This window comes from Vombatus ursinus, unplaced genomic scaffold, assembly GCF_900497805.2.
Source record: "Vombatus ursinus unplaced genomic scaffold, bare-nosed wombat genome assembly UNPS02004677.1, whole genome shotgun sequence".
NCBI classification, from domain to species: domain Eukaryota; kingdom Metazoa; phylum Chordata; class Mammalia; order Diprotodontia; family Vombatidae; genus Vombatus; species Vombatus ursinus.
Window position 1 is genome coordinate 2,354,687 of NW_020944455.1, and position 27,552 is coordinate 2,382,238.

The window sequence follows — 27,552 nt, forward strand, 5'->3', positions numbered from 1 at the left end:
CACATTCTAGCCTCCTAAGTGCTGTGGTAAGCAGGTGCTATTAGGATCCGGTTTTAGAAATAAAGAAACAGATAGAGATGAAATGACTTGCCCAGGTCCCCTATAGCTAATAAGTATCTGAGGCAGGCTTGAAACCCAGCTCTTCAAACTCTCTGCTGGGCCATGGGATGCGTCAGCCTCTCATATCATCAAGGCCTCTGGGGTCACTCTTCCTCAAAATATTCACTTGTTTAAAGCAGAAGCTGTCTACTGGGGGATGCCTAAAGCTCTAAGGTTTCTGGAATCCCAGCATCCCTTGTGCTCTTCAGATTCCATGGCACAACAGTCAAATGACTAGCTTATTTACAGTCAGCATTTACATGGAGGTCTCCACCCTTATGGCAATGGGAGGGGGGGAGGGGCTTCCCAGTATATGATACTATAGACATAGGATGCCAGCTGTAAAGCTGGAAGGGACCTCAGAAGCCAGTGAGGAAATGATAAATGATTTTCCAAAGGAGGAAACAGGCCCAAGAACAGGAAGTGACTTGCCCGGGTCCTACGTAGGACCATAAAATCATAGATTTAGAATAAGGGACCTCAAAGGCATTCTAGTTCAATCCCCTAATTTTACAGAGAATAACTGAGTCCTAGAGAAGTGATTTGCCTACTGTTATACTGCTCCCTAAACCCCCCCCATAAAAAAACCCAACTCTGTCCTCTCATCCTCCCTGTGCCCTCCCAACCCCACCCCCCACCCCCCAACAGAAATTCTGAACTCAGAGTAGGTGGTCCCAGGCTAGCCCAGTGCCTACTTTGGCTGTGATTTTGGGAACTTCCCCACTCCCCCGGGCTCATTGCTGGTACAGAGATGAGGTATGGGCCCATGGTGGGGGCTGTGCTAACAGAAGAGGACAGGCCTGGGGGTCCCTGGCAGTGGAAAGAACACGTTTTCATGGTTTTGCTGCTGTAGCACCTTCCTTCCTCAATGAGCTATCACTAAAGCACCTGCATGAAGAGAAGAGAGATCAGCTGCCACCTCCCCAGGTAAGGCCACCAGGAGCGGGGGGGGAAAGAGCAATGGGCCCAGGGGGCCTGGCTTCAGGCTCGGTGAGCAGTCTGAGCCATGGGGGAGGGCAGGGGGACAAGAAGAAAAAGAAACACAACACACACAATCCCCCTTTCCCGATGCCATCTCCAAGTAGGGAGAGCAAATTCTTCAGTCAATTTTCTTGGTTGGAAGATGGAGTAGATCCAGCAGGTACTTGAACATGGGCCTGGCAGTGGAGGCAAGCAGAATGATCAGCTTGCCATGGGTCATGGTCATGAGGGTCTGGTGGCCTGAGGCCCAGATCCGGTACCAGGGGCCATAGAATGGGTCAGAAATGGCCGGGCAAAGCATGTTGTTCAGATTCACTTCGGTGGCCTGTGGAAACAAAAGAGGAACAATGGGTACTCACCAATGGGGGCCTCCAGCCCAAACACTCACTCAAAGCCAGGGAGCCAGAGAGCTTTACTCAAGCAACTTCTGATTGGACCCCAAAGTTCTCAATTAGATTCCCTACCACTGAAATACTCTGCTCCCCATAGCCTGAAGGCTCTCTCCTGGCTCCTTTTTTTTTTTTTTTTTTTTTAAAGTGAGGCAGTTGGGGTTAAGTGACTTGCCCAGAGTCATACAGCTAGTAAGTATTATGTGTCTGAGACCGGATTTGAACTCAGGTCCTCCTGACTCCAGGGCCAGTGCTCTATCCACTGCGCCACCTAGCTGCCCCTTGGCTCCCAGTTCTGTGATGTGCAGCTGACTTGACATTCACAGCTCATTCTTTCTGCCCTGCTTGGATAGATAAGATAGCTAATCTCCCCAGGGAAAGGAAAAAGAGTCATGAGAGGTTTTACTGATTTCTGCACCATAAGCATTTTCCAATTTACCCCCTCCCCTCTACTCCACTCAACCTACTCTCATAACAAAGAAAAACATTTAAACAAAATTATTTAACAAACAACCACAGTATCTACAACATTCTGCACCCAAAGTCCCCCACCTCTCTATTATTATTAAGAGAAGGACAGTGTGCTTCTCTATGGGTTGTCCAGGACCAAGATGAGTTATTGGAATCAGTTTGATTGTGTATGCCTGATAATGTTGTTTTCATTTACATCAATGTAGTTAAGTGTGTGTACTGTGTTCCTGGTTCTGGTTTCTTTATTCTATTTCCATTCATCCAAATCCTCTAGCGTTTTTCTGAATTCCTCTTGTTCATCAGTTCTTATCACACTACCGTGTTCCAATATGTTTCTAGGCCAGTTTGTCCGGCCATTCCCTAGGGCAAGTTCCCCACCCCTGCCCTAGTGGATTGACACCCACTGTGTTCTTAGTCTTTTGCTATTACTGAAAATGTTGCCATGTGAGAAGTAGTGAGGTGGTGCAGTGGATAGAGCGTTGGACCTGGAGTCGGGAAGACCTGGGTTCAAATCCTACCTCAGATACTTACTGGTTGTGTGATCCTGGGCAAGTCATTTTAACTCAATGTGCCTCAGTTTCCCCGCCTGTAAAATGGGTATAATAACAGCACCTCCCTCCCAGGGCTGTCATGAGGATCAAATGAGAGAACATAAAGTAAAGCACTACACAAACCTCAAAGGCCTATGGGAATGTTAACTTATTATTATATAAAACCTTTCTTTCTGTCTTTGACCTCCTTGGGGCACAGGCCAAATAGCTCACATTTATATAGCCTGTTTGAGTTTGCTTTCCATACGTTATCTTATTTGGGTATATCTCATGACAACCCTGGGGGCTGTGTACCATAGGTCATATTGCCTTTCACAGATGAGGAAACTGAGGCAGAGGTTAAGTGACATGTCCAGGGTCATACAGCTAGTAAGTGTCTAAAGTGGGATTTAAGCCCACCTCTGGATTTTGCCACCATGCCTCAGCTGCCTTTTGTCTTCACCCTGTCCCACCCTTCATCCATTGGTAAATGATTCCTAAAACCTCCATTTTGAGAAAGGACCCAGATGAGTCCATCTTCTATTCTCTGGATGCCATCTGCAGGTTTCCCTCCCATACCTCTTCAGCTCCCTCTTATAGGTCATCTTCCCCCCTTAGAATATAAGCTTCTTGAGGGCAGGGACTATCTTTTTTTTTTTTTTACTTGTATTTGTATCCCTAGTGCTTAGCTCAGTGCCTTACTAAATCCTTACTTGTAAGCACTTACTAAATACTTCTTGGCTTGATCCCTAACTCCAGATCCAGCTAGATCACTGGGCCAAGGACTGTGAACAACCAAGCAACTTAAAGACTTATCATGAATTCAGGGTTCTGAACCCTCCAGAGAGGCCAATGTTCATGAATCATCAGTTGGCTTCTTAGACTTGGGCAAGGCCTTGGGAAAAAAGAGTACAGTGATTTGGGAGGAATCATCAGTTGGGGATAAAGGACATCAGGACTGCCACACTCACCAGGCCCAGGAATTGTAAGATGCTGAAGTGATAGAAGAACATTAGGCCAGTCGCCAGGAGGGCCCACCAAAAATTGGAGAGCGGCTCGGGAGTGTAGACACCTGTATGAGAAAAGAATCTGGTGAGACCAATACGCAGAAGACTTCCTCACTTCCGTGGCGAACAGAACCAACCCTGTGTGTTCCATTTGAGAGCTGCGTTCCCAAGGAGTCACCTGCTGCCTAATGAGGCCCATTTTCTTTCCCTGGTGGGGCACACTCCTCTCCACAGCTAGACCTTAGTGAGTGTTAATAATGAATTCCCGGAAGTGGTCACAAAGGCCGCTAGGGGGCACTACAGTGCAGAGAGCCCTAGGCCTGAAGTCAAGACCTGAGTTTAAGGCAGACACTAGCTGTGTGACCCTGGGCAAGTCACTGCCCCTCTGCCTGCCTCAGTTTCCTCATCTGTAAAACAGGGGTCATAAGAGCACTTAACCTCCCAGGGGTGTTATAAGGATCAAATGAGATATTTACTTAGCACAGTGCCTGGCACATAGCAGGCACTATATATATGTTAGCTAGTATACTTATAACTAGAATTTGCACTATGGATTATTCTCACTGGTTTGGAACCAATGACCATATTTTACATAATTATAACTGAATAGTGTGAATTCAAATACATGCAACCACTTCAGAGGAATTCATTCTCCTCATTGGAACCTGGCTGTACTGAAAACTCCCTCTACTCAACCCTGTTTCCCCACTCCTGAAAAAGAACAAGGCAACCTCACACTTGCAGGCCTGAGTTCTTGCTCCAGCTCTAATACAGCCTGAATTTAAATGCCCTGTTATAGGGATCCTAGGTGGTGTTACTGGAAGGGGGGGCAGGGAGTATCATAGGAATTGGGAAGGGGAGGGGTCTAAGGAACCTGGCTATCACATTCCCCAAGGTTCGAGAGCTGGGAAGGTCCTGGTGGACGTTAAGTCCAACTGTCTGGGGAAAGTGATGGCCCAGGGAGGGGAAGTGACTTGTCCAGGGTCACACACAGGATCCTAGATCTAAAGACAGAAGAAACCCCAGAGGCCACCTAGTCTAACCCCTTTATTTTACTCAGGAGGAAACTGAGTCCCAGGGAAGGGAAGTTACTTGCCCAAGGTAGTAATTAGCAGAACCTAGCTCCTCTGATTTCAAAGATTCCTTTCTTTCTACTAAACCACAATTCCTCATTTTCTCAAGGCCACATTTTCTGGGGAGACCAAACTGGGAAAGTACCCACAGGCCACCAGGCAAACATTGAATTATTCGATGGGTTAGTTGTACTCAGGAACCCAGGAGACAATGGTTAAATATCACCTTAAAAGAGCCTGAAGGGAAGCTAGGTGAAGCAGTGGATTGAGCACTGGCCCTGGAGTCAGGAGGACCTGAGTTCAAATCTGGCCTCAGACGCGTAACACTCAGTAGGTGTGTGACCCTGGGCAAGTCACTTAACCCCATTGGCTAGGCCCCCCCCAAAAAAAGAGCCTGAAAATAAAATGAAAATATATGTAGCATGGGGGGGAAACATAGACACCACTTGGGCTAACAAGACATCCTCTGAGAGGTGGAAGAATCTACATTGGGCAATGCATGATTCTGATTGTTGCTGACAGGGAGAACCTGGTCCTGGGGTGGAAGAGATGGGAACCATCTTTACTCCAATGAGGGAGGATCCAGTTTTCCCACCATCCCTGGCAGGAAGTAGGCAAATCAAAAGACGATTGGACTTGAAGTCAGAGGATCTGAGTTCAAATCCCACTTGATGGAGAGGAGGGTGGAAGAGAGGGTCCATTCCTGCCTAGAGTCGATGGGAGTAGAGAGGAAATTCAGGAATCTGGGCAAAGTGTGACATGCTCTTTAGATTTGGGAAGAAAAAAAAAATGAATAGAAGGGCAATGAAAGACTGGATTCTGAGTAATCCTTAAGTACCAAGGAAAAACTATTTGGCGAAAGCAGATAATATTTTTTTTTCTATTATTAATTAGATAACCATCAACAAGCATTAACAGTGTACAACTGAAATTACAAAAAAGGACTGAAAAAAGGGAGTGACTTTTATGTGCAGGTTGTTTTTCTTTGTAAAATAGTCATTATTTAATGAGATGATTCTGTCAGTCAAGGCCACAGGTAGCCTTCTAGGTTTAAGTGCGACCCTTTTTGACTGAATCCAAACTTCAGAGAACAAATCTGTTCTCTGAAGTTTGGATTCAGTCAAAGGGCCACACTTGAGGACCTAGAGGGCAAGGATTCATTCTGTGAAGTTTGGATCCACAGGGCCGCTCTTGAAGACCTGGAGGGCAAGGATTTGTTCTCTGAAGTTTGGATTCAGTCAGAGGGCTGCACTTGAGGACTTAGAGGGCCACATGCAGCCTTGAGGCTGTAGGTTCCCCACCCCTGGTCTAGAGGACTCTAGAAGGAAGTGGAAACTCCTTCTACCAGCAGAGGGAAGCATTTTATCTATAATTAGAGCTTTAGGGCAGGGATCTTAACCTGAGGGCCAGGAAATTTTTAAAGGAAATACTTTGACAACTGTATTTCTTTTTTTTTTTTTTTTTGGTTGGGCAATGGGGTTAAGTCCAGGGTCACACAGCTAGTAAGTGTTATGGGTCTGAGGCCAGATTTGAACTTAGGTCCTCCTGAATCCAGGGCCAGTACTCAATTTGACATCTGTATTTCAATATAATTGGTCTTCTTTGTATTTTATTTTAAGCATTTAAAAATGTAATTCTGAGAAGGGGTCCTTAGGCATCCCCATACGACTCAAAGGGGTCCACAACACCCAAGAGGGTGAGAAGTCCTGGTTTGATGACCTGTTCTGCGTTCTGCATATCCAGCCAGTAAGTGTCAGAAGTGAGGCATAACCCAGGGTCTTGGTGACCCAGGTGCCATCTCCCTATTCACTTCTTTGCCTGTCCTTGGAGAATCCCAGTGGGGCCAGAAGCTCCATATCTCAAAAAATACCTAACAAAAGATGAGTCTAAGCTTTGGGCCCAAGTGGGGCACCCTGGAAACCAAAGGGGTCAAACTCAAATGGAACTGGGGGGGGTCACAAAAATCATACAAAAGGACTCCTATGGGTCACAAATTGATTTAGCTTTAAAAAGTAATATTATCCTATGTTTTCTCATATTTTTTATTTTATTATTGTATTATTTTATTTCTCAGTTACATATTAAGCTGGTTCAGGCTGCCCTACAGACAATACCAACTCCCTCCCCCCTCTCTAATTTTCTTGGTTACTGCAAAAGGAAAGAACTAGTAGAGTTTATGGCAAAGTTCCCTTCCTCGACCTAGATTCCATGGTATACGTGGCACGGTCAAGAACCAACCTCGGCCAGGGCAGTGCCCTCCTGCGGTGGTTTAATGGACTGGGTCTGAGCAGGCACCCATCCTAAGGTAACTTGAAGGGGATAAGGGGATCATAGTCTCAAAGTCAGAATGAAGTAGGGTTGGGATCCTGAGCTGCAAAAGAAAAGGGGGATTCTGGGAGTATCCAAGAGTGGAACAATCAGTGGGCATCCAGAGACTGCCTGGGGAGGGAGAGGAACAGAGAGGAGGGGGAAGGGACAGGAAAGGAGAGGGCTACCCAGATAGTGACAAGAGTTCCAATATGGACTCCAGGACCAATTTTATTTTAGTGAAGTAGGATCCATTTTTTTTTTTTAACACACCATCACCAGCAGGAAGTAGGCAAGTCAAAGGATGACTAGATCAGAGGAGTTGGGTTCAAATCTCACCTCATATTTATTACCCATGTAACCATGGATGACTCACTTCATCCTTTCCTAGGCCTCAGTTTTCCCCTCTGTAAAATGAGGGTGTTGAGCTAGACAGTCTAGCTCTAGTAGGAGCCTGTGAGAAGCTCCATGTTGATCAGTCTTTTAGTATATCCCTGTAAGTTCCTATACCCATCCTAGCCAGGCAGTTGGTAACACAGTGGAATACAGCCAGCAACACCTGAGTTAAATCCAACCTCAGACACTTAGTAGCCATGTGATGCTATGCAAATCACTTAATCGCCCTCAGTCTCTTCAACTGTAAAATGGGGAATCATAATAGCATCTACCTCCCAGGGTTGTTTGTGCTTTCCACCCATCTAACCTGCTTTGCTAATGAGCTTCTAACACCCTTCAAAAAAGCCCAACCCTGGGATGAGAGAACCTGTGGTCTTTCCATCTACCTCATTCTAAAAATAGCTACCCCTTCCCCTGCTAGTCATTGACAAGATGTCAAGGCAGACCACTGGTCTCTGCAGACCTACTTGGGCCATGGTTTGAGTGCATGATTGCATAATGGGTATTCCCTGCCTAACATTCTGAAAAGGGTGTGTAAGGAAGGATAAGGGAGACTGGGTGGATACCATGACCAGGCCTAAATCCTAAGAGACCAAAGAAAGAGGAAAAGGACCCATATGTACACAAATACATGTGGCAGCTTTTCTGGGGGTGGCGAAGAATTAGAAACTAAGGGGGTTCCCATCCATTTGGGAATGGCTGATCAAATGATGACATATGAAAGTGATGGAATATTATTGCACCCCAAGAAAGGGAGCAGCTAGGTGGCACAGTGGATAGAGCTCCAGTCTTGGAGTAAGGAGGACCTGAGTTCAAATCCGGCCTTAGACGCATGACACTTACTAGCTGTGTGACCCTGGGCAAGTCACTTAACCCTGATCGCCACACCAATAAAAACAAAAAAAAAACAAAAACGAAAACAGAAATGACAAAAGGGATGAATTAAAATGAAATCTAGGAGGACTTGCACAAACTGATACAGAGGGAAATGAGCAGTGACCTAATGACTACAATGTTGGAAAGATAATTCTGAAAGACTTGAGAATCTGATCAAGGCTACCAGGTACAATGCCAGAGGACAAATGAGGAAGCAGGCCATCCACTTCCTGAACAAGAGAAGCCACACTTGTGGCACAGAATGAAATATACATGCCAGACCTAGCCAGTGGGGGGTGAGTGAGAACAAAAACAAAAAAAAAAAAGGAAAATAAATTAATGAAATATTTGAAAAATACTCACTCTCTGGGAGATCTCATCAGCTCCCATGGGTTCAGATATAATCTCTAAGCAGATGACTTACAAATCTATTTCTCTCTCTCCTGCTATCAGCTTGTTCTTGAGATTTCAAAATCAAAATGTCTAAAAGATACACACTCCACAATCATCCACACTAGCCTCTTTGCTGATACTCACCCACAGCACTCCATCTACCATCTCCGCACCTTTACCTTGGCTGTGCCTAATGCAGGCAACGATCTGCCCCTCTGCTTCTTAGCTTCCCTGGCTTCTTTCAACGCTCAGTTCAAAAACCCTCTCGTCTCCCCACTCCAGTCCTTTTCCTCTGCTCTTCATGTATACTAATGTACATGTTGTCTCCTCATTAGACTAGGAGCTCCTTGAGGGCAGGAACTCCTTTCTTTGTATCCCCAGTGCTTAGCACAGGACCTGGTACACAGTAAGTGCTTGTTGACAAACTGGATAGCTGATCTCGAATCCAGGAAGACCTGACTTCAAGCCCTTCATCTGACACAAACATGGGCAAGTCATCACCTCTCTGGCTTGTGACCATAAATTGCAGAGAAGACACCCACCTGCATTGGGGGAAAGGAGTTTTCCTCCCCTATATCAATGAAATCACAAGTTGGTTCCCCCTGCCACAAAAACAAAAATCTCCAACATTTAATCTCCTAGAAAGCTGTTGCTCAGTCATTTCAGTCATGTTCGACTCTCTAAGACTCCATTTGGAGATACTGGAGATACAAATGTTTGCCATTTCCTTCTGCAGCTCATTTTACGGATGAGGAAACTAAGGCCAACAGGGTGAAGTGACTTGCCTAGGGTCACACAGCTAGTAAGTATCTGAGGCTGGATTTGAACTCGAGTCTTCCTGATTCCAAGCCCAGTGCTCTATCCACTGCAGCGCCACCTAGCTGCCCCTCTAGAAAATAGGGAACATGAATTTACCTGTATTATTGAACCTGGTCCATGACCCAGTCAGTGTGACCCTTACCTTCTCTGGAGTACAGTTTGTGCCCATGTAAAATGAGAGGATTGGATCCTTCCCTCTGGATCATATGATTCCCACTCCAAGAAACACATAGCCCCACCCAGCTGTGAGGGCTCAGTAGGCTCCCGGCCATCATCACCCAAGGCAAAGCACAAGGCTCTTTCCTACAGAGATAATGATCTTAATAACAGTTATGATGGTAATTTACATGGGGCTTTCATAGTTCTGATCCCATTTGATTCTCATGGCAGCCTTGTATTTATTATCCAAATTATACAGATAGGAAATGTGCCCAAGGTCACAAGCCTAATAACTCTCATCGAAGGCTTCTGACTCCTCAGGCAGAACTCCTTCCAATGAACAATCAGCCCCTTACACAGAGGCCACAGGGTGCAGAGAGTGCTAGACTTGGAGGCTGAAAGACCTGGGGTCAAATCTTGCCTCTGACATTCAATGAACTGTGTGATGTTGGGCAAGCCCCTTCCCCTCCCTGGGCCTCAGTTTCCTCATCTGTAAAATAAAGGGATGCACTCAATGGCCTCTGAGGTTCCCTCCAACCCTAAATCCATGATTACAAATATAATATTAAGTGATTATCATGTGTTAGATGCCTGGAGAGATACCAACTTTCGATATGACATAGTCTTAGCCCTTCTGGAGATAACTGGGGGATAAGCCAGACACCCACACAGACACTACACAATATTCCATGATATAACATTGGAGACTGATGTGAGAGAAAATGCAAAAGGGAAGATCATTACTCACGGGGGGGGGGGGGGGGGGGAGGTGATAGATACCAGAGAAAACATGATGTAAGAGGTGGTCTTCTTACCCATTAAAGAATGAGCAGGAAATTCAACAGATACAGGAAAGGAAGGGAAGAAATTCCAGGTAGATGGAAGAAAACGTATAGCATTGGTGTGGAGGGGGGGAAGACTGAGCACATCAGTGCCTTTTGACTAATCTGATTTGGCAGTCATATTTGATATAAGGCCAGAAAGGCAAAGGGACATCAAATTATCAGATTGTTGGTCAATCTGTCGATTTTGGCATTTCTGAGACATTCTCATCTCTACCTTCACCCCACAGAATCAGCCATTCCCCAAGTTTCATCAATTCTGTTGTTGTTGTTCAGTCTTTTTTTTTTTTTCCCAGTCACGTCTGACTCTTTGTAATTCCATTTGAAGTTTTGTTTGCAAAGATATTGGAGTGGTTTTGCCATTTTCTTTTCCAGCTTATTTTAAAGATGAGATTAACAGGGTTAAGTGACTTGCCCAGTGTCACACAGCTACTAAGTGTCTGAGACCAGATTTGAACTCAGGAAGATGAGTCTTCCTGGTTCTAAGTAAGACCAGTGCTCTATCTACTGCAGCGCCACCTAGCTGCCCTCCTGGTCATGTTAATGCAGCCCTAGATAGCATTCATTTTTTTAATCACATAACAACAAATGCTACACTGATGACTTCTCTAGAACCTGTAGTCCAATAAGACCCCCAGAGTTCTTTCAGACAAGCTGTTGTCTAAGTATGCCTCCCCCACATCATACTTGCAAAAATGATTTCTTGAACACAAGTGTAAGACTGTACACTTGTCCCTAATAAATTTCATCTTATTAGATTTAGCCCAATGCTCTACCTAGCCTGTCAAGATCCCTCTGGGTCCTTCCTGTCATCCAGCATCAGTTTTCACTCTCAATTTGGTGCAGTCCAGCAATTTGATGAGGCGGCCATCTACGCCTTTATCCAAGTCATTGATAAAAATGGTAAACAGCCCTAGACCAAGCACAGAGCTGTGGGGCACACCGCTGGAGACCTTCTGCCTCACTGATATCAAACCACTGATGAGTCCTCTTTGCATCGGAGCATCCCATCAGTCCTGAATGCTTCTAATTAAACTCTCATCTCACCCACATCACTCCATCTTTACCCCATGAAGAGCAGGGGATCCTTTATCAAATACCGGCTAAAATCTAGGTAAGCTATCTATAGCCCTCCCAATCTACCAGTTTAGTAACTCTGTCAAAAAAAAAAAAAAAGGAAATACAGCCTGCTGGCTCTTTGAAATTTTTCTTTTTGAGATGTTCACAAAGTCTCTACATTCTAAGTATTTTCCAGGAATCAAAGGCTTCCCTTCTTTGAAAACAGGGACAATACCCACTCTTCTCCAGCCCTGTGGTACCATTCTCCAAGGTCTTTCAAAAAGCATGGACAGAGCTGGCTCAGCAGCCACATCCTGAAGGTCTTGTGGTACCTGAGGATGCAGCTGTCCTGGTCCGGGGGCCTTGACAAGCCAGGGCAGCTGAAGACTAAGTTCTCTTACCATTTCCTTAGCAATCTGAGGACCTACTCCCTCTAAGTCATTTTTGTTCTGCTCTTTGCGGTACAAAGATCATCCTCGTTGGCAGAAAAAAACAGAAGAAAAGTAAAACCTGGGCACTTTGGCTTCCTCTCAGTTGTCAGGTGTCAGCATCCCATTAACCAGGAGCCATAACTGATAACAGAGATAAGGTAAATTGTTCATCCTTCCCCTTATACAGAGGCAGTCAAGTGGCTCAGTGGACAGAGCACTGGGTCTAGTGGAGTCAGGAAGACCTGAATTCAAATCCCACCTCAAATACTTACTAGCTGTGTGACCCTAGGTAAAGCACTCTATCAGCCTCAGTTTCCTCATCTGTAAAATGGAGATAATAAGAGCACCTACTTACCTCCCAGGGTTGTTGTGAGGATCAAATGAGATAAAATTTGTAAAGTGCTCAGCACAGTGCCTGGCACATAGTAGGTGCTATATAAATACTAGCTATTATTGCTGTTGTTAGTGTGTGTCCAGTTCTTCTGGTTCTGCTTTATTCATGTCACATTGTTTCACAAAGGTCTTTTCAGATTTTTTTTTTTACTCCTCCTCAAATTCGCTAGTCTGGTTTACATGAAAGAATTCCATTATATTAAGGTCCCTCACTTGGTTTGACCATTCCCTTATTATTGGTCATTTTGTTTGACTATGGCAGCTAGGTGGCGCTGCAGTGGATAGAGTACTGGGCCTGAAGTCAGGAAGACTCAATCGAGTTCAAATCTGGCCTCAGACACTTACTAGCTGTGTGACCCTAGGCAAGTCACTTAACCCTGTTTGCCTCAGTTTCTTCATTTGTAAAATGAGCTGGAGAAGGAAATGGCAAACCATTCCAGTATCTTGACCAAGAAAACCCCAAATTGGGTTGGACACAACTGAAAAACAACAACAAAAGTTTGACTTTGGTTTTTTGGGTTTTTTGTAATGCTGCCATGAACATCTATGAACAGATTTTTTTTTTTAAATTAACACTCAGGGTTTATTAGAGGCAGCTAGGTGGCACACTGGATGGAGCACTGGGGCCCTGGAGTCAGGAAGACTTGAGTTTGAATCTAACCTCAGTCATTTCCTAGCTATGTGACACTTAATCTCTATTTGCCTCAGGTCCCTCAACTGCAAAATAAGACTAATAATAATAATAGCAACAACATCTCAGAGTCGTGAGGATGAAATTAGATAATATTTGGAAAGCACTTAGCATAGTACTTGGCACATAGTAGGCACTTAATAAATGCTCATTCCCTCCCCCTTTCCCTTTATTCTCAACAATGGCCTTATTTGGTCAAAGGGCATGATTATTTGTGAACCTTCTCTATACTGCTAGACTGCTCTCGCCAAAGAATCTCTATGTTTATAATTTTACCAACAAGGAATGAGTGGACCCATTCCCCCTCCAGGCCAGCAGCACTGAGTTTCATTCCTTTTAATTTTTTTTTTTTTGGTCAATTCAATGGGTAGGGTGTAGTACCTTAAAGTTGCTCTGAATGTGCATTTCTTTCATTGTTAATAAACTCAAGCAATCTTTCAAGTTCACGAAATCTTAGATTTATAGCTAGAAGCAAACTCAGAGGCCATTCAGTCCAACCTCCAAATTGATAGTAAGTAATTGGGGTGAAGTGACTTGCCCAGGGTCACTGAACTAGTAAGTGTCTACGTAGGGTGGGATATGAACTAGGGTCTTCCTGACTCCAAGTCAAGAACGCTACCCATTACACAGTGATGACCTATTCTGTTTGGGCCTACACTGTAGAACCAAGAGGAATGCAAGGAAGGCACAGACAGGTAAACAGAAGCTTAATATCAGGAAAACATAATAAGCTTTTTTTTTTTTAAAACAACCTACACTTCTTCTTTTGACATTTTGTTCGTATCATCTGACAATTAATCCACTGCAGACAAAAAGTTACTTTTGTGAATATTTGGCAGTTCTTTACATATAGTATATGCCAAGTTTTTTAATTTTGACACAAACAGGCTGTATAATTGTCCTTATCCAGGCCTCATGTATTTGCCATAAATATTTCTTTCCAGTCTGTTCTTTTCCTTTTTAATTATGCTTTTTTATTACACAGAATTTGCTATTTTAATGTAATCAAGAACATCTATCTTGCCTGAATAATTCCCTTTTATTTGCCGAACAGAACATCATTTCCCTATTCCAAACCTCATTCCATTTTCTTCCATCTTTTTTATCTTTTTTTTTTTAAAATGTTTCAGGTCATTACAAGATGGAACTCTCTGAGGTGGACTGTGTAAAATCTAAATCATTCCCCACCAAATTGCCAACCAATTTTCTCCCCTCTTGTCCTTTTGTTAAACAATGAATCCTTCCCCAGCCTTATTTTCTCTAGGCTTATCAAACAATACCCCTTGGTCCGACATTCGCTTGGACATCTGCCTTAGCTCATCTATTCCACTGATCTATCTCATTCTCCCTTTTTCACTTGTACCAGATAGTTTCTTGTGATAACCAATTTTTAATATGCTTTCAAGCCTGAGAATACAAGATGATTTTCATTAGTTTTTCTTTTCAGCATGCCCCCTGAGAGTCTCGCCTGTTTGTTTTTCCATATAAATTTGATTACGGTTTTAGCCAGTTCTGCGAAGCAATCTCTTGGTGTTACATTATGTATGGAAAATCATTTTGAGAGTAGCACCTTTTCTATTCTATACTAAGCCAACCCATCAATCATCACCTAATATCCTTTCATTTGAGTCATTACAGGTTTATAATTGTCCTAAGACAGGCTCTGTGTATTTCAAGGTTGGTTAATTTTTGAATAGTGGATGGTTTTTGTTATTGTAAGTTGGGCTTCTTCATTATGTTGTTTTCTCAGTCTTTTATTGTTAAGAAATAAGGATGCAAAAAATTGTCTTACATGTAATTGGAAAAGATAAAATACTATTAAAAAAAAAAGAAAAGAAATAAGAATGCAAATTACCAGAGAATGGGCAGCTAGAGACAAAGATGGTGTCTGAGAAGAGAATTTGAACTATTGTTCAAAAGCATTATGAGAATGCTATTCCCGGCCAGGAGAGTGAGGAGGAAAATGATCGAGACGGTGAAGACCCACCCGTTCATGTCCCATGAAGATTGGGTGAAGGCATTGGGGATGTCTAGTCAAAAGAAGACTCAGGACATGATGAGTGACTTCCAGTTTGGGAAAGTGTCGCATGGAAGAGGGCTTAAGCTTGCTCTGTTTGGGCCTAGATTGTAGAACCAAGAGCAATGCGAGGAAGGCACAGAAAGGTAAACTGAGGATTAATGTCAGGAAAATCTTACTAACAGTTGGAGCTGCCCAAGAATAGAAGGGGCTGCCTTGGGAGGTGGTGATTCTCCCCTTCCCTTGCCCCGCCCACAACTAGAGGTCTTGAAGCAGAGGCCAGATAAACCCTTGGAGGGTAGACTGAGGTGGGGCTTGACCTGGGTAGTCACTGGAGATTACGGAGCAGTGGAGGGGCAGGAGATGCTACTACAGGGAAGTGACTCCAAAAAGGAGGTTTTAGGCTCAAACCTGAGAGCCCAGGCTGCAAGGAAGGTCTGCTGGTTTTTACTGGGCTGAAGCCCTGGTCATATGGATGGATGGCTAGAACTGAGGCTTAGAATCTGGAGCCTGGACCTGGAATCAGGAAGACCTGAGTTCAAATCCAGTCTCAGACACTTCTTAGCTATGTGACCCTGGGCAAGTCACTTCAGCCCTGTCTGCCTCAGTGTCCTCAGCTGTAAAAAGGGGATGATAACAGCATTGGTGATTGTGAGGATCAAACGAGATATTTGTAAAACACTTAGTACAGTACCTAGCATATAGTAAGTGCTTTATATGTGTTTGTTTTCTTCTCCTCAGCTCAGGTCAGATGCTGGGGTCAGGCAGACAAACCAGTAGGGTCTGTGCCTCCCCATGGGCCCAGACCAGCTTTTCCCAGGAGGAAAAGTGGGGAAAAACCCCAGCAAGCCCTGTCTCCTCAATCAACAGGTAGAGAGATAAATATTCCTCGATTTTGAATGGACTAACATAGCAGGTCCTGATCAGGGTTGTCATGCCCCAGCCTGGAGCCATTTCAAATGAGATTAATAACTGAAAAGTGCTTAGCACAGTGCCTGGCACATAGTAAGTGTTATATAAATGTTAGCTATTTTTATTATTGTTATTATTAGTACGGATTCTAGGCTACAGGACGACATAGTGCAGTGGATAGAGCCCTGAATTTGGAATCACAGGGCCTGAGTGCAAATCTGGATGTTGCCACCCTTCTCCTCCTTGGGCCTCAGTTTCTTCCCCTATAATATGAGGCAGTTGGACTCAGTGGCCTCTGGGGGCCCTTCCAGCCCTAGAGCTAGGATCCTATGTGTGGCCCTAGGTGAGTCACTACCCTTCTGTGGGCCTCAGTTTCTTTCTTTGTAAAATGAGAGGGTCTTCCAGCTGGAGACCTCGGATCTGATCATCTGATAATACAGTCAGAAAAAATACCTAGGCTCTCTTGAGTAATTACCTTAAATACTTCATAAAAGGCAAAAGCCCAGAAAGCCTCAAATGTCCTAATTAACAGGGCAATCATCCTCCCACTAGTCACCACACTGTGAGCCAACTCCCTGTTCTGCTCAGGGGAAGCCTGTGTTCTCTCAAGCCCACTGATCCCCCAAGAGGGCAGCAGATGGCAGCAGAGAGCCAGAAACCTCCCCCAAGCTCTCCCTTGGCCCCCCTCCCCAGGCTACCACACTCACACCTCCTCCATTCTCACCCTCAACGTGATTTGTCAGGTAATGAATTAGGGTAACTGCTCAGGCTTGTTTGTCCCTGAAAAAAAGGGAGCTCAACCCCTCCCCCCTTCTTTGTTGCTGAACTGTTAGAAGAGAGGGTTTTATGGGAAAGGGAGGGAGGAAAGATACTAGGAAATGAAGGGGATGTAAAAACTTTTTTAAAATTAATTTTAAAATTTCATTAAAAAAAAAAGGACATTCTAGGACTACCTGTACGACCCTGGGCAAATCACTTTTCTCCGGACCTCAGTTTCCTTCCCTGTAAAATAAAGGGTTGGACTGGAAAGTGACTTCCAGAGATCTAAATCTATACCCCTCTCATCTTATACTGAGGGAAGTACATGTCCACCAAACTAGACCAGGTCAGATGTGGCCCACGTGAAGCTGATGGGCAAGAATGTTCATGGTAAATGGCATTCATCATTACCCATCTGGATTGTACTAGGATTGAGGTTCAAACAGAATAGCCATAATCCTGTTCTCTCTCACGGAGGCCAGGCTGCCAGGCCTGGAGCTTTCCAATTTAGCCTAATCCATCCCTGTTGACAAATTCTTATAGTCATGCCTGAGCACTGCTCTTCCACCCTCACGGTTCATTCTCCCCATTTTACAGAGGAGGAAACTGAGGCTCAAACAGGCAAAGTGGTACCCAAGGTCATAACATCCAATCCAATCCAAACCAATCCAATTTGTCTACTACCTGTTCAGTATTCTGCCCCTTAGGATGGAAGTTACTTCCTGTCCTCCCAAATCCTACAATTACTTAGGTCCTAGCCTCTTTGCCCCTTCCTTGGCTAAGAGATGGTACCCATAAGAACCAGCTTCCCAATATGACCTCTACATAGGTTCATGAGTTTTGCTCTACTCCTAGGCCACATCCAGAGCCCACACCCTGGTACCATGCTCTTGGTCCCTAGGGGGTTGGAAAGTGAACAGATCTCCCCATCCCCCACTGGAAAAACTCTCTAGTGCACAGTCCTTGCTCCCGGTGGATTAGCACTAGGATCTTCCTATGTGAAGGGCTTAAAATCACAAACTCTGAACAGTACTATTATTGTAGAAGCAAGAAATTAAGCTTCAGATGGTAATTAAACTATAATTAAATTCGAAACCAAGGCCTAAATCTATAGCTAATCTAAAAGCTAAAAAAACCAAGGTCACAATCTCTAGATGAAGCTTTATCGTCTAGTAACAAGAAGGTAGGAGCGGCGATGGTTGGGAGCCAAATGCTCTTTGTCCTGGAAATACAACAACCAGAAACTAAAGCCGTGAGTGGAAAATTTGCCGAATGGTTAAGAGCTCACCTTTGGGTTTTGAAGACCATTATTTTACACCCCGTTTTACACGACAAACAGACCTCTGATTTGATTTCTTAATTCCTTGAGATAAATATTCTGTCCTGATTTGCAACTGCGTGGACCATGCCAAGCCAGAGAGGGTTCGGTTCCTAAGGCTGCTCAGGCAAATGTAGAAAACCCTCCGGAGCGGGCTGGTTACTAGGAGCTCCCTCCCTCTCTGACTTCACGCTGTCATTGCATCACTTTGGGAGACGCACTGTCCTTACATTTACATTATCTATCTGTCTGTCTATCTATTGATCTATTATCTACCTACTATCCATCTTTTCTATGTACCTACCTGGCTACCTACCTACTGATCTACCAAGCTAGCTATCTAATCTAGCTAGCTAGTTATCTACCAACTATCTACTTATCTACTTATCTTTTATCTTTCTTTCTTTCCTTCCCTCTTTCCTTCCTTCCTTTCTACCTTCCTTCCTTCCTTCTCATCTTATATCTATCTATTATCTCTCTCTGCTTTATATAGACACACTGTATACACAGAGATACGTATTTAAGTAAATAGCAATACAATGCTAAACCTTTTATTTTTCTTCTTTAGCCTTGTCCCATTTATGCAGCCAGCTAGGGATCCTGGGGTAGATACTCCTTCCAAAAGCACCATCAAGTCTAGACTGGTCCACATGGCTGGTGGTGAGTGAGGAGTGTACCTGGTTGGGCCTTACCTCCTTTCCACAGCAGATAGACAGGCACCACGTAGAGCATGATGTGTTGAACATAGTAAACTTCCAACTCCAAGGGCAGCTGTGGAGAAAAAAGGAGGGGAAATAAGGGGAGTACTTCATCAGAAAGGTTGGACAGAATCTCTGTGGGCATACTTGAGAAAGAATTCTCTGAGTTACAGACTTAATAAGGAGCTCTAGCCTTTAACTGAAGGGAGTCCAGCCCATACCCTCCAGTCGTGCCTCAGCTGGTTTCTTTGCCACTCTAATCTACTGCTCCTCCTTTTGCTATCTGGAGCCAAGCAGGACAAGTTGACTCTCTAATGTCAGGAAGCAAAGTTAAGCCTTCTGGCCTCTAAGTAGCTAAGTGGAACAGTGGCTAAGAGTGCTAAATTTGCAATCAGGAAAACCTGAGTTAAAATCCCGTCTTGAAAGCTAGGTGGCACAGTGGATAGAGCACTGGCCCTGGAGTCAGGAGGACCTGAGTTCAAATCTGGCCTCAGATACTTGACACTTATTAGCTGTGTGACCCTGGGCAAGTCACTTAACCCCATTGCCTAGCAAAAAAACAAAAAAACAACCAAAAAAAAAAATCCCACCTTGGATACTTCTCAGCTATGTGACCCTGGGCAAGTCACTCTATCCTGTTTGTCTTAGTTTCCTCAACTGTAAAATGGGGATTATAATAGCACCTACCTCCCAGGGTTGTTGTGAGGATCAAATAAGAATGTTTGTAGAGCATCTGGCATAGTACTTGGCACACAGTTGTTGTTAAGTCATTTTTCAGTCATGTCTGACTCTCCATGACCTCATTTGGGGTTTTCTTGGCAGAGATAGTGGAGTGGTTTACCATTTCCTTCTCCAGCTCATTTTACAGATGAGGAAACTGAGGCAAACAGGGTGAAGTGACTTGCCCAGGGTCACACAGCTAGTCGGTGTCTAAGGCTGGATTTGAACTCAGGTCTTTGAGACTCTAGGCCCAGGACTCTATCCACTGTAGCACCATCTAACCACCCTCTGGCACACAACAGGTGCTATATAAATGCTTATTCCCTTCCCTTATTCTCCATTAATTGTAGATGGTTTTCTGAAGGAGTGTTTTCCCCAGGAAGGAAGGAGAAAGATAGGACAATAGCTAATAGAACTGGACAGATCAAATTTTTTTTTAATGGATAAATGTTTGCAGTTAGCCAAATTCTTCGAGATTTCTTCCCCCTCCCCCCCGAAAAAAAAACCCTCAACAAAGAAAAACATCAAAGAGAATAGAAATGTTTAGAAAACCACACAAGAAAATAAAACATTAACAAATCAGGGTGCTAATTAATAGCATTTTTAAAATGTTGTTCACAACTAGATCAGCTAATATGCCAGAAGTAATGGAGATTAAGAGGGGATAAAAAACCACTACAAAAGCTATCCCAAGCAATGTCTCCAGGTGGAAAAACAATACTTTAAAAGAAATTATGCAAGAACTGGCAAGGCTCAGAATATCACAAGACCAAATAAAGAGCTTTAAAGAAGGAGAAAATCAAGAGAGGAAAGTAAGCTAGAATTGGGAAAATACACACATAACACAAAGAATGAGAAGAATTGATAAAGAAATTGATCTGTAGGGAGGAGACAATCCAAAAATCTCAAAAAATAGTAATAGGGGCAGCTAGGTGGTGCAGTAGATAGAGCACCGGCCCTGAAGTCAGGACGACCTGAGTTCAAATCTGACCTCAGACCAAACACTTGACACTTATTAGTTGTGTGACCCTGGGCAAGTCACTTAACCCCAATTGCCTAAAACAAAACAAAACAAAAAAAACCCAATAAAAAATAATAATAGCTAACATTTCTATAGTACCTACTATGTGCCAGGCACTGTGCTGAGAGCTCTACAATTATTATCTCATTTGATCCTCACAGCAGCCCTGGGAAGTAGGTGCTATTATTGTCCCCATTTTACAGACAAGGAAACTGAGGCAGACAGGGGTTTAGTGATTTGCCTGTGATCACACAGCTAGGAATTACCTGTGACCAGATCTGAACTCAGGTTTTCCTGACTCCAGGTCCGGCATTCTATTCACAGTGCAACCTAGTAAGACTCCTACAGTAGAAAATGGAATTGCAGCATCAAGCCAGCCAAGTGGGAACAGAAGCTGCAAAAAAAATTACTCATTATTCAAAGGATTGAGAAAAAAACAGACCCAAGTGACAGAAGCTACCGGGGTGGGGAACCTACGGCCTTGAGGCCACATGTGGCTCTCTAGGTGCCCAAGTGTGGCCCTTTGATTGAATCCAAACTTCATAGAACAAATTCCCTTAATAAAAGGATTTGTCTAGCCACAAGACCATGGAAGGTAGACTACGGCACAATGACTTAAGAATTACTGACATCCCAGAGGACTTAGGAAGACAAAGTAGCATTTATAAGATATTTTCCTGAAATAAAACTCTCCAGAATTTGTGAAAGTTAATGTTGAAATACCACAAGGAAAGGGGCAGCTAGGTGGTACAGTGGATAGAGCACCGGCCCTAGAACCAGGAGGACCTGAGTTCAAATCAGCCTCAGACACATGATACTCACTAGCTTTGTGACCCTGGACAAGTCACTTAACCTCGATTGCCTTGCAAAAAAAGAAAAGAAAAAGAAATACCACAAGGAAGACTCCACAAGATTCTCCAAAGGAGAACCCAAGATGTAAGATGGCTAGATATATCATAAGTAAATTGCAAAGCTATAAAGATAAGGAAAAAAAATATTGCCAGCTATAAGAAGCAAAGAAATGACTCTCCCCAAACTACAATTAGGACCACAGAAGACTTTCTGAGCAGAACAAGGGAGGGTTACAGGAATGGAAAGAAAACCTTTACAAAAATTAGAAGCATAAGCCATAATGTCCAAATTATCTCTCCATCCAACTCTATACTCTATGAAGGCAGAAGAGGGTGATTTGAGAAGCAAACAGATTTTGAAAAGTTGACACTCTGAGGAACTCCTAAAAGAACAAACAAGTTCATTGGCCAATTCGCAAAAAACAAGTTTCATAAGAATATTTCGGAGAAGCACAAGGGGGAAAAAAACGAGGGTAGAAAAGGAAGAGAAATCTGAAATTGACACTCCTATCTTTGACAAAGGGGAAGTTCAAGTTCAAATGACCTAGATGGTTATTTGTGAAAAATAGATGGATTTTGTTTAAAGTAGTTCTATTATGCTTGGATTAATACTAGAAACAGCAAGGAGAAAGATATGTGTCCACCTCACAAAGACTTTCTCAGGGGATGCTAGGTGGCGCAGTGGATAGAGCACCGGCCCTGAAGTCAGGAGGACCTGAGTTCAAATCTGGCCTCAGACCAAACACTTGACACATACTAGCTGTGTGACCCTGGGCAAGTCACTTAACCCCAATTGCGCCCCCCCCCAAAGACTTTCTCAGATTCCCCATCACAGAGTGGAGGTGGCAGTGGGTTTTTGTTGGCTATGGCAGTGGAGCTAAGTCTGAGTTGACTCTACCATGCCAGACATAGGTAACAGTCCTAGCAACAGCCCAAGAGAGGCCCATCTCCAGCAGGTTGGGACCACTTGGTCATAAATTATTTTTTGGCCAGGATAGTCCATAACAACAATAACAATAGCATTTACATAGTGATTTATGGCTTGTGAAACACTTTACGATCTCATTTGTTCCCCACAATAATCTGGGGAGGTAGGTGCTATTGTTATCCTCATTTTACAGATGAGGAAACTGAGGCAAACAACAGTTAAGTGACTTACCCAGAGTCATACAGCTAGTCAGTATCTGAGGCTAGATTTGAATTCATCCTGTCTCGTCCAACAACTGCTCCCTCTGCCATCCCTACTCTCTCACTTATTTTCATTCTCCCTGCCTGCTGGCTCATTTCCTACTGCCCACATACATGCCCATGTCTTCTCTATTCTGAAAAAATCTCACCTGATCCTTCCAAACCAGCTATCATCTTAAATCTCTTCTGCCTTTTGTAGCTAAACTCCTCAAACAGGCTGTCTGCACTAGGTGCCTCCACTTTCTCTCTACTCCCTTCTTAACCTCTTACAATCTGGCTTTGGACATGTCAATGACTGTGGAGAGGTCAAGGAGAATGAGGAGAGAGGAGAGGCCATTGGATTTGGTGACTAAGACATCGTTGGTGACTTCCTTGTGGTATTTCTTTTTCTTTTCTTTTTTTGCAAGGCAATCGAGGTTAAGTGACTTGTCCAGGGTCACAAAGCTAGTGAGTATCATGTGTCTGAGGCTGATTTGAACTCAGGTCCTCCTGGTTCTAGGGCCGGTGCTCTATCCACTGTACCACCTAGCTGCCCCTTTCCTTGTGGTATTTCAACATTAACTTTCACAAATTCTGGAGAGTTTTATTTCAGGAAAATATCTTATAAATGCTACTTTGTCTTCCTAAGTCCTCTGGGATGTCAGTAATTCTTAAGTCATTGTGCCGTAGTCTACCTTCCATGGTCTTGTGGCTAGACAAATCCTTTTATTAAGGGAATTTGTTCTATGAAGTTTGGATTCAATCAAAGGGCCACACTTGGGCACCTAGAGAGCCACATGTGGCCTCTCCTCATTCTCCTTGACCTCTCCGCAGCCTTTGACACTTTTGACCACCCTCTTCTCTCTGGATTTCCAGGACACCAGCCTCTCCCCGTTCTCCTTCTTCCGATCAGACCACTTTCTCTGCCTCCCATGCTAAATCCTCCTCCAGATCGCACTCTCCAACCACTGGTGTCCCTATCCAGGTTCTATCCTGGTTCCTCCCCTCTTCTCCCAAGACACTGCTTCTTGGTGATCTCATTGGCTCCCATGAGCTTTTAATTACCATTTCTATGCAGATGATTCTTACATTTACAGGTCCTGTCCCAAGCTCTCTGCTGACCACCAATCTCACATCTCCAACTGCCTTTCAGACATCTTGAACTCAACATGTCTAAAACTGAACTCTTTCCCCCTAAATCTTCTCCCCTCCTCCTACTTCTCTATTACTGTTGAGGCCATCACCATCTTCTCAGTCCCTCAGGTTCCCAACCTAGAAGTCATCCAGTATCTCTGTCTTTGTCTCTCTCTCTGTCTCTGACTCTGTGTGTGTGTGTGTGCGTGTACTATACATATATCTATATATATCCCCATATCCAAGCCATTGCCAAGGTCTGTCAATGTCACTTCTGTCCTGAGACGCTGCCATCCCTCTGGTGTGGGCCCTCATCACCTTACACCTGGACTATTTCAATAGTTCCTGGTGGGTCTGCCCTTCTCAAGTCTCTCCCTACACCAATCCATCCACTATTCATTCAGATACCAAAGGGATTTTCCTAAAGTGCAGATCTTATCATGTGATCCTACTCAGTGTAGTAATCTTATCCTTAGATCCTACTCTAGCGGCTCCCTATTGCCTCCAGGAACAAATACAAAATGTTCTGTTTGGCCCTCAGACCCAGCCTCCTCCTACCTTTCCAGTCTCCTTATACCCTACTCCCTACCACATACTCTTCCATCCAAGTGACACTCACTTCCTGGCTGTCCCGCCAATAAAACCCTCCATCTCTTGGCAGCTTTGGACATTTTCTCTGGTTGTCCTTCATGCCTGGAGTGTTCACCCCTTTCATCTCTACCTACTGACCTCCCTGGCTTCCTTTAAGTCCCAACTAAAATCCTACCTTCTACAGAAAGCCTTCCTCAACCCCTCTGAATTCCAGTGCCTTCCTTCTCTTATTTCCTCTTTAGCCTAAACACAGTTTTTTTTTGTACATAGTTCTCTCTCCCATTAGATTATAAGCTCCTTGAGGGCAGGGACTGTCTTTTGTCTCTTTTTGTATCCCTGAGGCTGAGCACCATGCCTGGCACATAGTAGACACTTAAAAAATGTTTACTGATTGACTGACTTTGAGACCAGCTCTCCATCTTCCTTGCCACCTTACCTGCCTAACAAAGAGCCAAACGGAATAGCCTCAGGTGGAGAATGTAGATGCTGTCTCCCTCATTAGACTATAAACTTTTTGAAGGCAAGAATTGTTTTTGCATTTGTTTTGTAATGCGCAGCACAGTGCCAGGCACAAAGAAAGCTAGGTGGCACAGTGACTAGAGTCAGGAAGATCTGAGATCAAACCCAGCCTCAGACACTTCCTAGCTGTGTGACCCTGATGAGTCACTTAAGCTCTGTTTGCCTTGGTTTCCTCATCTGTACAATGGGGATAATATGATCTACTTGCAAGGGTTGTTGTGAAGATCAAATTATACGTATAATATTTGGAAAGCACTTACCACAGTGCCTGGCACACAGTAGGCACTTAATAAATGCTTGATGGTTGATCTTATCAAGCATCTTGAAGGCGAGGACAGCTTCATTTTTTTAGTTGTATCTCCAGTACCTAACACAGTGGCTTAACAAATGTTTGTTGATTAACTGATTCCTATGCCTGGTCTCTCCTGGAACCCTCAAAACCCTTTAGAGACCCTGCCACTTAACACCATCAGGCAACAGTCCTCAGTGCCTTGCCAGGCACATAGTAGGTGCTTAATAAATGTTGATTGATTGGCTCATTCTTTTTTTTCTTTCTTTCTTTCTTTTTTTTTTTTGGTGAGGCAATTGGGGCTAAGTGACTTGCCCAGGGTCACACAGCTAGTAAGTATCAAGTGTCTGGTCTGAGACCGGATTTGAACTCAGGTCCTCCTGACTCCAGGGCTGGTGCTCTATCCACTACGCCACCTAGCTGCCTCGATTGGCTCATTCTTATGCTTGGCTTCTATCTACTGTAGTCCTCAAGACCCTCCAGAGACCCTGTAGTCCAGCACCACCAGGCAACATAGTCCCCAGTGCCTGGCACATAGCAGGTGCTTAATAAATGTTTGTTGATTGGCTGATAGTACACCAAAATGGGCAAATAGCCAAATTCATCATCTCAAAAGAAAAGGGATGGACTCAAATATTGTGTCTCATTGATATTTCCACTTCTTGGGCACTTACCAGGCGAGTGTTTACCACGGGAAAAAGCAGTGCAAGCAGAGCCCCATTCAACATGTGCATTTGTAGCCTGAAAAAGAGAAATGGGCAAAAGTCTGTATTACACTCACAGTCTGCTATGAAACAGGACCTCATTCAGGTAGAAAACCTAGGAAGTGTGACCTGGGGAGGTCTAGTTGTGGACTTATGACTTAGGGGGATAATTTCCACAAGATGTATGCATGCCTTGTGGAAAGGGACACTTTCCAGGGGGCACCATTAGCATCATCGATGTTCTCAATATTTCCCAAGAGCTGCCTGGGATTTATTTCTTTCAGCTACAACATTTCCTTACAAGATAAGGTATATGCTTCCTAATCAACTGCTCACACGCAGAGTCAAATCTGTATTAATAATAATGACATTTCTTGCTGAGAGGGAAGGGAAGGGGATGGTATAGAAAGGTGGAAGGAACTCATACTGCTAGAGCAGTTTTAGCTTTGTTGGTGTTCAGTTGCGTCTGACTCTATAATTCCATGGACCATATATAGCAAACCAGGCCCTTCTCTTCTCCACTATCTGCCTTAAGCACTTGTTGTGAGGATCAAATGTTAACTCATTCAATCTTCACCACAACCCTGGGAGATGTTCCCATTTTGTGAGGCAATTCAAGAGGTTAAGTGACTCAGTCACTTATCTGACCTTACACACTTAGTACTTAGCTGTGTAACTCTGGGAAAGTTGGCCTCTATTTCCTCATTTGTAAAATGAAGGGTTCAGCTTAATGACTTCTGAGGTCCTGAGGTAGACTTGGAGCTAAACTTTCAAGTTCAGAGTCTGACCTTTACAATCTAGGTGACTTCGATCAGGTTCCTCATCTGTAAAATGGGGACAATAAAATTTACACTACTGACCTCATGTAGGTTTGTCATAACTGATTAAAGTCACAGAGTCACAGAATGTGAGAGTTGGAAGGGACCTCAGTGGCCACCAAATTCAATCCTTACCTGAAAGGAATCAACCCCCCCCCACCCCCATAATATACTTAACAAGTAATCTGCTTAAAGACCTCCAAGGTTGAGGAACCTAACACATCTTGAAGCAGTTCATTTCACTTTTAGACAGTTCTGATTCTTGGGAAGTTTTTCCTACTCTCAAGCCTAAATTTGCACAACCTTTCCCCATTGCTCCTGGTTCTGCCTTCTGGGGACAAAGAGAGCAAGCCCAATCTTTCTTTTCCATGATAGCCCTTCAAACACCTGAAGACATTGCTGTCATGTCCACCCCCCCACCCCCCAGAGTCTTTTCTGCTCCAGGAATCCCCAGTTCCTTCAAATGATCCTCATCAGACATGGAATTGTGAAATTGATTTCTTGACCCCAGTCTAAAACTTTACATTTATAGCCCTACTGAATTTCATCTTATTAGGTTCAGTCCCAAACTCTAACTCTTTATGAAGTCTTTGACAGTCTGGTGAAGCCTATAGACCCCTCTTAGGAAAACATTTCTAAATAATTGAAGAAAATGATAAAGTTCAGTTAGAGATTAGTGACTATAAAGATGTAATTTTTTTCATCCAAGTTTATGGACCACCTGAAGTTTATTAATAGATCCCTTGGGAGGGGGCAGGATGTATGTGTGTCTGTAAACACCTCCTCCATCTCCCCTCCTTCCCCCTCCCCCCAAGCCGACAAGATCTTTTTAAATCCTGACTGTCATGAATTACATTTGATATCCCTCACAACCTTGTGTTATCTGCAGATTTGATGAGCTTGCCTTCTATAGCTTTATCCAGGTCACTAAGGAAAATGTTTAACAGCTGAGGGTCAAGCACAGATTCCTGAAGCATTCCACCAGAGACCTCCTGTCAAGTTGATATCAAACCACTCCATGAGTATTCTTGTTTTTTTTTTTAGGCAGTTGGGGTTAAGTGACTTGCCCAGGGTCACACAGCTAGTAAGTGTCAAGTGTTTGGTCTGAGGCCGCATTT

At 43.9% G+C, this 27,552-nt stretch overlaps 1 protein-coding gene across 1 annotated transcript in view; it reads right to left on the reverse strand.

The window, feature by feature from the left end:
- Positions 1-746: 746 nt before the first annotated feature.
- The window catches only part of TMEM164 (transmembrane protein 164), a 121,747-nt gene continuing 94,941 nt past the window's right edge, over positions 747-27,552 (reverse strand). Inside the window, exons 4-7 of the mRNA XM_027839044.1 lie at positions 25,587-25,653; positions 18,615-18,693; positions 3,442-3,542; positions 747-1,405 (exon numbers count right to left, since the gene is read on the reverse strand). Coding sequence (XP_027694845.1) covers positions 1,199-1,405; positions 3,442-3,542; positions 18,615-18,693; positions 25,587-25,653 — 454 coding nt within the window. The 3' untranslated portion in view covers positions 747-1,198. The remainder of the gene's footprint in view (positions 1,406-3,441; positions 3,543-18,614; positions 18,694-25,586; positions 25,654-27,552) is intronic.